The sequence below is a fragment of the Anabrus simplex genome, chromosome 2, assembly GCF_040414725.1.
Source record: "Anabrus simplex isolate iqAnaSimp1 chromosome 2, ASM4041472v1, whole genome shotgun sequence".
Taxonomy (NCBI): domain Eukaryota; kingdom Metazoa; phylum Arthropoda; class Insecta; order Orthoptera; family Tettigoniidae; genus Anabrus; species Anabrus simplex.
In genome coordinates this window covers 308,076,816-308,088,897 of record NC_090266.1, presented here as the reverse complement: position 1 = coordinate 308,088,897, position 12,082 = coordinate 308,076,816, and the positions used below count along the sequence as shown (strand labels likewise).

The 12,082-nt window shown below is 41.1% G+C and overlaps 1 protein-coding gene across 1 annotated transcript in view; it reads right to left on the bottom strand.

The window, feature by feature from the left end:
• The window catches only part of GABA-B-R2 (gamma-aminobutyric acid type B receptor subunit 2), an 853,882-nt gene that overhangs the window by 225,952 nt on the left and 615,848 nt on the right, over positions 1 to 12,082 (bottom strand). Inside the window, exon 6 of the mRNA XM_067139049.2 lies at positions 9,528 to 9,588. Within this exon, the coding sequence (XP_066995150.2) occupies positions 9,528 to 9,588 (61 nt within the window). The remainder of the gene's footprint in view (positions 1 to 9,527; positions 9,589 to 12,082) is intronic.

The window sequence follows — 12,082 nt, the reverse complement described above, 5'->3', positions numbered from 1 at the left end:
AAAGTAGATGCTCCGTTACTTGAACAATTTTCAATAACACTTTTCTTTGGTATTCTTTAACAATATCCGTTCTGAAGAAATTTGTCTCAGAACTCGTTTAAGTAGGAATATACGAAATCTCAAAAATCTGGAAAATGAATTATGCAACTGAGGTGTAACTTAATCTTCTCGATCAATGTATGCATTAATCTGAAGGCGTGCCATATCCATATCAGTTCCACCATCAAATGCCGTAGATAGCCCGATTATCACTGAGGTAGTTTCCTCTTCCTTTTCTCACTGGTCCAGAAAACACGTCTACCAAGCCCAAGCCACTGGCCCAACAAGCCATTCTTTCAAACTATTCGTCACAGGGACTGGTTGCATTAGGAATGGTGTTACTAGCATCGCTCATAGTTCACTCACTTTCATATCATAATGCAGTTGAGACTGAGGCAGGTTGATGAATGTAACGAACTTGTTTTAGCAGAATACGAAGTGCACTGTTGACAAAACCAGACATGGATGTAGCCTTCTCGATACATGAATACGAGAAAAGCTGTCTAAGATTTATCGAAATTAAGGGTTATGCTGTGCACTTCCCTTAAGTGAACACCTGCCGGCAAAAACGTCGTAACCCTCAAAATGCAACTTTGTCCATTGATACAATGTTTCTGATCCGCACGACCCGTGGCGAAATTTAAATAAAAGAAAAAAGGCGCTTAACTTTCTTGAAGTTTGCCAACATAACTTCCTACATGCCTCACTCTGACCGCATACATCGTTTATGCATGGAAACCCAGCATTCTAGAAAAGTGAGGGTTACAATGTTTTTGCCGGCAGGTATTCAAGTTTGATCAGAATTCAACATTTATAACCTGTACGCACTTGCTGCTAAACATATTCTTCTTATTGAATTAGAAGAACCATGACTATTGAGAAACTTTTCTATCTCAGTGTCCGGCTCCATGGCTAGATGGTTAGCGCGCTGGCCTTTGGTCACAGGGGTCCCGGGTTCGATTCCCGGCAGGGTCGGGAATTTTAACCATCATTGGTTAATTTCCCCTCTGGCACAGGGGCTGGGTGTATGTGTCGTCTTCATCATCATTTCATCCTCATCACGACGCGCATGACTTTTCATTCCCAAATCTCACGTAGGCTACATTGCCCAGGAGTCGCCTACGGGTGTCAAATCAAAAGACCTGCACCTCGCGAGCCCAACCTGTCCTTGGACACTCCCGGCACTAAAAGTCATACGCCATTTCATTTCATTTCTATCCCAGTGGCTTGGAAAGAGAGATAGCACTAGGTCCTACTTATTTGTTGTTGTTGGTTAACCCTGACATCAAGTTCAAACTAAGTAAACGTGCGTGTAATCTTACGTGACTGTTGAGATTGTGATTGTAGCCAGGGATCCTCCTGTTTTAAGAGGAATTCGAACCACGGGGACATGACTTTTCATTCCCAAATCTCACATAGGCTACATTGCCCAGGATTCGTGTCGAAGTCTAATTAGAGAGATACCAGTTACAATATCACTCAGTTTTCACACCTTTGTAGACCAGTTCATTATGAAGTGACCTTACTTTAACTTCAGGGCTGCTGACAGTGGAGTTCGAACCCACCATCTTCCGAATGCAAGCAGATAGCTACGTGACCTAAACTACGTAGCCAACCCGCTCGGTACTTATTTACTTGAACAGGGCTGTAACGTAAATAGCTTACAGTCTTCGGACCTTCTAGGCGGGTGCCGTTGGGCATAAGGTCGATGGGTTACGGGAGCTGCATAGCACTGAAAGATACCAATACTTGAGGTCGTATACTGGACATATTCAGCTAAACTTACGCCAGTACTTGACATTGTTTATAAAATTAGTACTACTAATTGACTACCTTTGATTCGAGACCAACGGAGCTCGCGGTAGCTGCAGTCGCTTAAGTGCGGCCATTATCTAGTATTCGGGAGATAGTGGGTTCGAACCCCACTATGCAGCCCTGAAGATGATTTTGCGTGGTTTCCTACTTTCACACCAGGCAAATGTTAGGGCTGTACCTTAATTAAAGCCACGACCTCTTCCTTCCCACTCCTAGCCCTTACCTGTCCCATCGTCGCCATAAGACCCATCTGTGTCGGTGCGACGTAAAGCAATTTGAAAAAAAAACTTCGGGACCAAATACACTATTTGTCATGTCAATCATCTTCTAAATTGTGTTCAGGATCATTTCAGTCGTCTTTCCGTTGCCAAATTTTGATCAGAAATAGTAGGCCTACTCGAATCCAAGAACACGGGGCGATCCACATGACCAAACGGGAGCAATAATAAATTACCTTTGTTTTCACTCTCCTGCAAGTTAAGTCGTTACATCAGACCAAAAGGAATTCCTTTCTAAAGTTTTTCTTTGATTTTACTTCCTTATGATCATATTTCTTAGAGGTAGTGGGACAGTTCAGATGCTGTAGGTGAATTTGTATGTCACATAGTGTGTGTGTGTGTGTGTGTGTGTGTGTGTGTGTGTGTGTGACAAAGCAGCCTCAGGACTTCGGTTGAACCACTGACATTTTTCGGATGGGTTACATGTAGACCTACAGTACATATATTTATTCTTGTCAGAAGCAACATATATTGCATATTAAAATATTATGAAAAACAGTATTTTAAACGAGACAAAATACTTCAGGAAATGAAAATACTACTACTACTACTACTACTAATAATAATAATACTGGTTGTACGTCACACTAACTACTTTTATGGTTTTCGCAGATGTCGACTTTCCAGAATTTCCCCCCGTACAATTTCTTTTAGATGCCAGTAAATCTACTGACACCTTCGAATACCATCGGACTCAGCAGGAATCGAACCAGCAAACTTCAGCTCTTGCGGCCAACATTTTACTCTCTGGGCTACCCACCCCGGTTGGAAGTGATGGCTGGAATAATTGCGTGTGACCAATATTTGTCCATGTCTCGATTATTGCGTGAGGTAGAATTTGTGCAAAAATGAAGAGGAATCGAACTCAATTCCAGTTAGGAATGGCTTGCAGTAGAGCCACCGCGGCTCTGCCCTTACTTCAGGGGATAAGAAGTCCTCAAACAGCCAGCAAAGCAGACTGTCTGTAGGGAGGCAGAAGCTACCCCGGCGGTATCCTCTTATCCCTCGTGATGTACACCCACCTCGTGTTGCATTTTGAGTTGCAGGAGACCCTAGTACCTAACATTCCTGCTTTCAATACAATATGCTCTTGATAGGCAAATATCTAGGCTCTATAATAACAGAGGACAATAAAACCTCCGTGGAAATACAGGAGAGGATAACAAGTAGAAACCGATGCTTTTACGCCTTGCAAAATATGTTTAAATCCAGGAATGTCAGCAGGAAAACAAAAATTAAAATATACACAACAGTACTAAGACCAGCAGTTATATATGGATCAGAATGCTGGGTGATGACCTCCAGAGAAGAACAGTGGCTGTTACGGTGGGAAAGGAAGATATTGAGAAAGATATTCGGTGCAGTAAGAGATCAGGATGGGTGGAGAATGAGGACAAATGTAGAGCTGCAAGGACTGTTTGGCCAGCCAGACATTGTTACTAAAATTAAGCAGGGAAGAATTAGGTGGGCCGGTCATGTTCAGAGAATGGCAGAAACCTGCACCGTTAAAAAGGTGTTTGTAGGAAAACTTGATGGAAGGAGGAGGAGAGGAAGACCTAGGAAAAGGTGGATTGATGATGTTGAGGATGACCTTAGAAAGTTAGGAGTTAAACGTTGGAGAAGAAAAGCTGAGGAGCGAGATGAATGGAGGCAGGTGATAAAGGAGGCCAAGGACCTACAAGGACTGTAGCTACGACCAGTAAGTAAGTAAGGGACTTGGGGAATCGCAGCTAACAGCCCAGAACACTTATGTGAATTGTTATAATAATCTCTTTTACTATCGTCTAAACGAAGCAGCCGTAGTCTTGTGAAAAGTAACATTCAAGCATAAAGTGGATTTGACACTCGGAAAACTATTTCAAGAATGTTATACGATGGGTTTCAAACACACTTGTCTCCCACGTCCATGGTAACTCGCCACAATAGCAGCAGTAAATTACTCTGGTCAGTCATGGGCAATAAAGTGGCACACGACTGCATGCACCAATTCCCATGTGTGCTCCAACCCAACGTTCTATGTCTACAGTATAAATTGTTGAGCAAATACATACACATCTAAACTGCAACAGCGGGACTAACAAGGGAGATCTCCATAGCCACAATAGCCTATACAAGATATAATGAGCATATCTGGGAGGTCTCTCCTTTTAGAAACTACTCCTAATACGCCCAATCATTTTTTTGCAAGTTGTTTTACTTCTCACCGACACAGACAGGTCTTGTGGCGACGACGAGACAGGAAAGGGCTAGGGGTTGAAAAGAAGCGGCCGTAGCCTTAATTAAGGTACAGCCCCAGCATTTGCCTGGTGGAAAATTGGAAACCACGAAAGACCATCATCAGGGCTGCCGACGGTGGTGTTCGAACCCACTATCTCCCGAATAGTGGATACTGGCCGCACTTAAGCGACTGCAGCTATCGAGCTCGGTCGCCCAATAATATCACGAACTGAAGCATTCAAGCATTAAGTAGATTTGAATTTCGGGACTCAGAGAAACTATTTTAAGAATGTTATACGATGGTTTTCAAACCCTCTTATCTCCCACGTCCGTGGTTACTTGCCACAATAGCAGCAGTCATGACCAGTGAAGGGCAATAAAGTAGCATGCGACTGCATGCAGCAATATGTGTGTGTTCCAACCCAACGTTCTATGTCTACAATATGAACTGTTCAGCAAATACCGAATGGTATGACAGCCGCTCACAAACAGCTGGACTAGCATAGGGAGCTTCAAACGATCGTAGCACTACACAAAATACAGTGCGTTCCCAAACATGTAGTAATAATAATAATGTTATTTGCTTTACGTCCCACTAACTACTTTTTAAGGTCTTCGGAGACGCCGAGGTGCCGGAATTTAGTTCTTTTACGTGCCACTAAATCTACCGACACGGGGCTGTCGTATTTGAGCACCTTCAAATACCACCGGACTGAGCCAGGATCGAACCTGCCAAGTTGGGGTTAGAAGGCCAGCGCCTTAACCGTCTGAGCCACTCAGCCCGGCCAAACATGTAGGAAGTAACCGGTAATGAAGAGTACACCCCAAAACAGCATAAAAAATGTTCCTATGAATCTAAGCCCCACGGTCGATCGTTAATGAACTATGTCTGTTTTAGTTATTAGCTAGAATGAAGGGCGGGTGGGGGGAAGTTCTTATTTAGGATTAAGTTTGGAGTCCGTCATACTGTCACAGACATTGCAGCACTTCGCCAGTGTGTGGAACAATGTTCCTTTCGATGTCTGGAGTGTTCGAATGTGTCCAACAATCAACGAGGTGGCATATTGAGGCGTATATTCAGTCGCATGGTGGCCATTCTGAGAACTTCTTGTATTAGAAAGTAATATCCCTGCTAGTAGACCAACATGGCAAAGGCTATTCGACGAGAGATGTGCCAGTTAAGACTATATATGTTGACTGCTCAGCCCAGAGGCTGGTTTGGACTTCAACAGCTCCGCTATCAGCCGTCATAGGTGGCCGAGGCGTCACTTAAGAGGCGTACTAGGGAAATGACGAATACATACTTTCCCGTTGCTTTCTTCACTGAGCCAGAAGTTGCTATTACATCTCAGTCTGCCAAGCCCACTGAAATGCCCGCACCAACTGACCCTATGAGTAACATTTTCACACCATTCATAACAGGGACTGGCTGAATACGGAATGGCATTACTACATAGAATCACTCATACCTCGGTCATTTTCATGTTGCCAAAGCCAAGGCTGAGAAAGACAGGTCAGTGAAAGTAATAAATTTGTTCTAGCCCACTAGTATTTTCCGTACAAAGTTTGAAAGTGGGCATATGTTCATTGGGACTTTTGTGTTGTTTTAGGATGTATTTACCATCCCACCCCATAACTTCCCACACGCTTGGGAACAACCTGTAAAATGGACACATCGGGAAATCTACTGATGTCATGAACATTATCTGACACAATGCTGAGACGAAGTATGGCTCTCATGACTGCAAACGGTTATGCAACAGAATGTTATACAGTAGAACAGTACACTCATTTAATATGGCAGTGGAATCAACATATCGGACGCACATAACAAAGTTAATTTCCATAGGCGCACAAATACAACTTTGATACAAGTCAGAGGGAGGACCAGACTGCCCTACACGAGCAGACACAACACATCACTCAGAAGGTGATTTGAAATATTTATTACATATGATTAAATGAATAAACACCGCATATTTACACACATGTACAATCGCGATCACAAGAATTCCGGGTGGAAAAGGAAACAGGTAATGTTTGGGCGAAGATTTTGGCCAACCCTGAGGATGAAGGAGAAGTAACCAAGGCAACGTCACGTGTGTTCGATGTTGCGCACTCCATGGTTTCCGAGAGATTATTAAGATGTTTGTATGATTAAACATTCTGGCTATACTAGCTTTTCCTAATGAAAGTAAACGATTAACTGTAATTTAATTGTGAAGAAGTGTGAACGATGTAATCCCGTCCCAATATATGGTATTTAAGCGTTTGATCAGCGCTGACAACTCTATAGGAACGATTTTTCAAACACCCTTGCGTCTCTAATGGTCATCAGTATTTAATGCCTGGTTATTTTTACTTTGGTTGTTGAGGATAATAATTGTACCGGGAGGTACACCTCAACTCCGCACATTCAAAAGAAATGCCTTAAGGAACGCTATCTCTCTAACAAAACGTGAAACATGAAGTTGAGACATTGACCTGACGATGTCACCATGGAAGTATTGAGTAACTGTGTTATTGTGAAGTTGCCTAAACTGACTGGATTTATTTGCTTTGTGTTTGTTTACTTCAAGAAATTTGAACATTTCTCCAGAGATGTCTTAACAAAAACTGTGGTCATGCATACTAGTGAATTAATGGCTTAAAAAAGTTTTGTGTTATTATGTTTTCTCAACTAAATTAACTTTCATTTATTTTGTAATTTCATGGTTTGCAACACTTCCTTCTCATTCTGCCAGTTTTGAATCTGGACAATCAGGAATGTTCTGTAATTGATTTTCAACCAATCACACATTACTTCTTCATTTTGAATTTGCCATTAAAAATGAGAGGGCGTGTCCAGATTTTGTCCAGAACCCTCTCGAACCGTCCCCTTGGGTATATGAGCTGCGGCTTTTATGGCTACCTTGTCTTCTGATCGCCGTATTTATGAGAGTGTGTGTGTTAAGACAGGAGGAGGGGCGCCAGGCAGTCCATCAACCAAGGTAATGAGCACCAGTCGTCTTATTTTTCTGTAGCTACCTCCGCAGACTTACACGAGGGGAAGGTTCAAATTTCTAATTATGTGACATCCTGTTTTCTAAAATGTAAACCTTCTTTCGGCTAATGTAAATCGGGGATAGAGAGTGCTTTACCCTCTTGAGTTCCCCTTCAATTTAATTTGAGGTGACTATGATTTTGTAACCTTTTCTCTTTTCTGTAAAGTGTTAGATTAACCTCCATTCTTTTTTTTTTGCTAGTTGCTTTACGTTGCACCGACACAGATAGGTCTTATGGCGACGATAACCTCCATTCTAGTCACCTCAGTAGCTTGGGATTAGCCACTGCATCATCGGGCCGAGAGACCAATTAGGGTTTTAATTTTATAGAAGTGCAAGTGTACGCCTCCATTCATTTTGTGTTCGGGCCAATAATTTAACCTGTTCTTCTTTCCACAAAGACCCAGTAGTTTGGGTAATTGATACCCCTGTGAGAAATTTTTCTTTTTGTAAATTGTGCCTGGAGAGACCAGAGATTGTAAGGTTTTGTGTAATGTTGCCTTAAGCGGGCTGTAAGAATTGGTTAATGTTGGAGAGCATGTAAGCTCTTTTCTAAGTTTACTGTAATATTGAGGGGTGCCTTTGGAAGGCCGTAAATTGTTACTGTTGGAGCCAAGTGCTCGTGAACACTGTGTATAGGGAGATATCTCTCCTTATCTGACTAACGCAATTTTTGCGAAGGGTAAAATTGGAGCTTGAAGCTCAAGACTTGTAAATTACCTATCCTTGGGTTTTCTATTTTGTACCTCTATTGCTATTTTGTACCTGATTACCAGTACCTGAAAATATTGTTTGTTAAATTTGAGATTCTAAAAGAAATATAACCTTTATTTAAAGTTTTAAATTAATTTTTGATATCGTAGTTAGACCCATTTAAGACCACACCTTCTTTCATCTCTCTGCGTTCCACAAATAACCCGTAATAATAATAATAATAATAATAATAGTAATAATAATAATAAAGACACCTATGAGAAATAAAATCAACCGTTATTTAAAATTCAACAGCTTTATAAAGGTGCAAACAATAGTCATAATATGAATGTGTTTTTATACTACATGGCAGTTCGTGAAAATAAAACAAAAGACTTAGCACGTTTCCCTTGTTAATAACTTCTGAACCTGTAATGTATTTTCGGCAATATATAATAGCACACAGCACTTCGACCCATTCGAATAATAATCATTATAGTCTGACATATTATCTCACGTAATTCAGTGTTTCCTTCCTCCAGGGTAGGTTTTTCGCTCGGACTCACAGTAAAAGTTTTCTGTACATTTTATGTTGTATCTATTTCGACAAAGCGAGGGATCCCACCTCTACCGCCTCAAGGGCAGTGTCCTGGAGCTTCAGACTTTGAGTCGGGGATACAACTGGGGAGAATGACCAGTACCTCGCCCAGGCGGCCTCACCTGCTATGCTGAACAGTGGCCTTGCGGGGGATGGAGAAGATTGGATGGGACAGACAAGGAAGAGGGAAGGAAGCTGCCGTGGCCTTAAGTTAGGTACCATCCCGGCATTTGTCTGGGGGAGAAGTGGGAAACCACGGAAGACCACTTCTAGGATGGCTGAGGTGGGAATCGAACCCACCTCTACTCAGTTGACCTCCCGAGGCTGAGTGGACCCCGTTCCAGCCCTCGTACCACTTTTCAAATTTCGTGGCAGAGCCGGGAATCGAACCCGGACCTCTGGGGGTGGCAGCTAACCACACTAACCACTACACCACAGAGGCGGACTCAGTGTTTCCTAATTGCTAAAATAACGGAGTTGCACACAGACGGTAAAATGCTCAGTAGTCGGAACTGTTGTACGTTTTCAGTGCTTTTACTCTAAAGTTTAACTGCCATCCCTTTCTTCACAGTCTGTGCGTAGGGGAAAGGGAGGTGGGAAATCCTGGACACAGCCGACGGAGACCTCTCTGTGTCGGTGCGACGTAATGAAAAATGTAAAAAATAAATAAATAAATCTTCAGAAACACCTCATGCAGATTTTAGTTGAAACGTTTATTTTCAGATATTGATGAGCAACCTTCAGATGTAAACTGTATTTTCGTATTAGAATAAGTAATTACATACAAAGTAAACAAAAGTGGTATGATGCACAGAATTTACGAGCCAGAAAACTGGTACTTACTCTGGAACTGCTTCAGGAGAATGCTTGCCTTCCGTTCATTGTCGTAGAACCTCACTGGTCCCTGCAAAATACATGAAGATACTATGATCATATTTATGTGTTGGTATACATCTGTTTGAAATACTAGTTAAGCTACAAACCATCTCACTGTATCCTTGCAGCACAGTGGGAGATCTCTGGGATAATGTGATAACAAAACTTAGGGTGAAAGGGATATCCATGTATGAAAGAGTCACAGGAGGATTCTCTCTCTTAATCTCCCCCATGAATTACGCATTGCATTATGATTCTAAAAATTCATGTACGAGAAATGGAATGGAAATAATGTTTTCCTTTTAAATTGGGTGGAGTCTACTTTAAATGGGCAAGATCAAGACCGCGGTAATTGCCACGTCTCATTCATCCTTTCATGTATTTTTTATTTATTTACTTAATAATTTATTAATTAACTTACCAACTAATTAATACATAATCAAACAGAATTTGTGTTCTTAAGTGTAAATTACATAAGAATGATGCAGGTTTGTTAGATGTTCTTGTTTTGCTCTTTAAACATTTTAGTTTGGGGTTCATTTATTTATTTACCTCCAACACTTACTTTTGTTTTGTGATATCTTTTTTCATGAGCTGTCATCATCTTATGCTAAGCATTTCGTCCAGAATATTACCAGGATAGTACATCGTTTGTAACATTTCCCGCACCTTCCTGTACATGACATCTTCAAATGGAACGAAGGCAGTCCCAGATGTATTGGAAGCAGATATATATCTCCCGAACATATAGTACATAAATATACAAATATTACACATCACAGTATTACAAGAAAAAAACATATATTGGTCAACATGTACTGTATGCTACCTTGAAAGTTGAAAATGAGTCGATCTTAAGCTGCATACCTATATGAACCTCAACAGTGAACAAATACAGTGGTCTGCCAACTCAGAACAAGTATTTGCCTTTTTGAAGAGCAAAGCTGTTATATTTTCCATTGTTAGTTCCACAGCTTGCCCATTCATGAGTTATTTATTCTTTGGAGGCTGCTACATATATCAAGAAGTTGGCAAGTCCCGAAATAGTTTCGTGTCATTGTTGGTCAGCCTGGAATTTCAGCACAATTGGCGCGCAAGTTGTGTATAACTATTGTTTGTTGATGTCCTATGGTTATTGTGGTCTATCTGTTCTCTTTTAAGGTTTGTGATTACAAGTTAATTTTACAGTAAGGAATGCAGAGTACTTAGTAATAAGAAGCCGTGTTGTTTAATGCATTAAGTCCATTGTTATTCTCCGTTTAGAGGTTCTAACCTATAAATTGAGATGGGGAAGCGTTGTGACTTAAGCCCTCTTAAGAAAGCCAAAATTTCTACATTATTACCCCACTGTCAGTATAACAAAGTATATGATGCTAGAAATACTTAATGAGGTTTGGAACAGCCCATATATGGAGGAACCAGCAAGAAAATTCATTACAAGTATGCCAAGAAGGGTCTCTGCACTGATTGCGGCTAAGGGTGGCTTCACAAAATACTAAACCTTTGATCATCACAAAGACAATTGTAGTTTAGAAATCGTTTTTTCTGTGGAAAATGATAAATAGAATATGCGAAATACAAACAAAATAAAGAAAATGCATGAAATATTAGCAGAAATATATTTATTTTGCCAAAATGTTAACAAACCCATGTATTTTCAATCTGAGTATAATAATTTGGCAGACCACTGTACGGTCTACAAGAAGAAACATATGTGTGCGTTTATCAAGTTTACTAGCTCTTTCGTGTTGTTTATGTCTGTTTGTTATCCTTGAATAAGAATGACCTATTTTTGACATGTACTTTGGTAATATTTGACGAAGAATGGAGATCAGTTGTGAATGACAGATTCATAGAAATTGGAACTGAATAAACAGAAATGTTGTCCATTACTCAATCAAGAAAAAGGCAAATATTTAGAAACGAGATTTGGTCTTCTGGAGTGGCACGTAGTCCCGAAGTTTCCTCAGCTTACACAAAACAATTAGTACCCGGTTAATTTCTGGGGGCAAAAGTAGTCAGGCATACAGTAGAGTTAACCAGTCTACTCCACTTAGTGCCGAGGTTACGGATAGTGAAGGACACTCCTTCAACGATCTTCATGGCCTCTATGGAGAAGAACTTGAAGAGAATAAAGATAAACTTTACAATTTCAAAGTGTTTTTGTCGACTTTTGGTGAGTATGCAATAATAGGTATAAATACAGTGAAAAATGAAAATCCAGTCATTCGACTGGGTCAGAAAAGGAATGAATGAAGCCCCCATCTAGAGACGAGGATAGGAATTGTTCCGGCTGCCGAAGCTTTTCACACTTGCCTGGGGAAATGATTAATGATTGACAGATGAAATGAAATGATATTGGAGAGTTTTGCTGGAATTAAAGTCGACCGGGAAAACCGGAGTACCCGGAGGAAAACCTGTCCCGCCTCCGCTTTGTCCAGCACAAATCTCACATGGAGTGACCGGGATTTGAACCATAGAATCCAGCGGTGAGAGGCCAGTTCGCTGCCGCCTGAGCCACG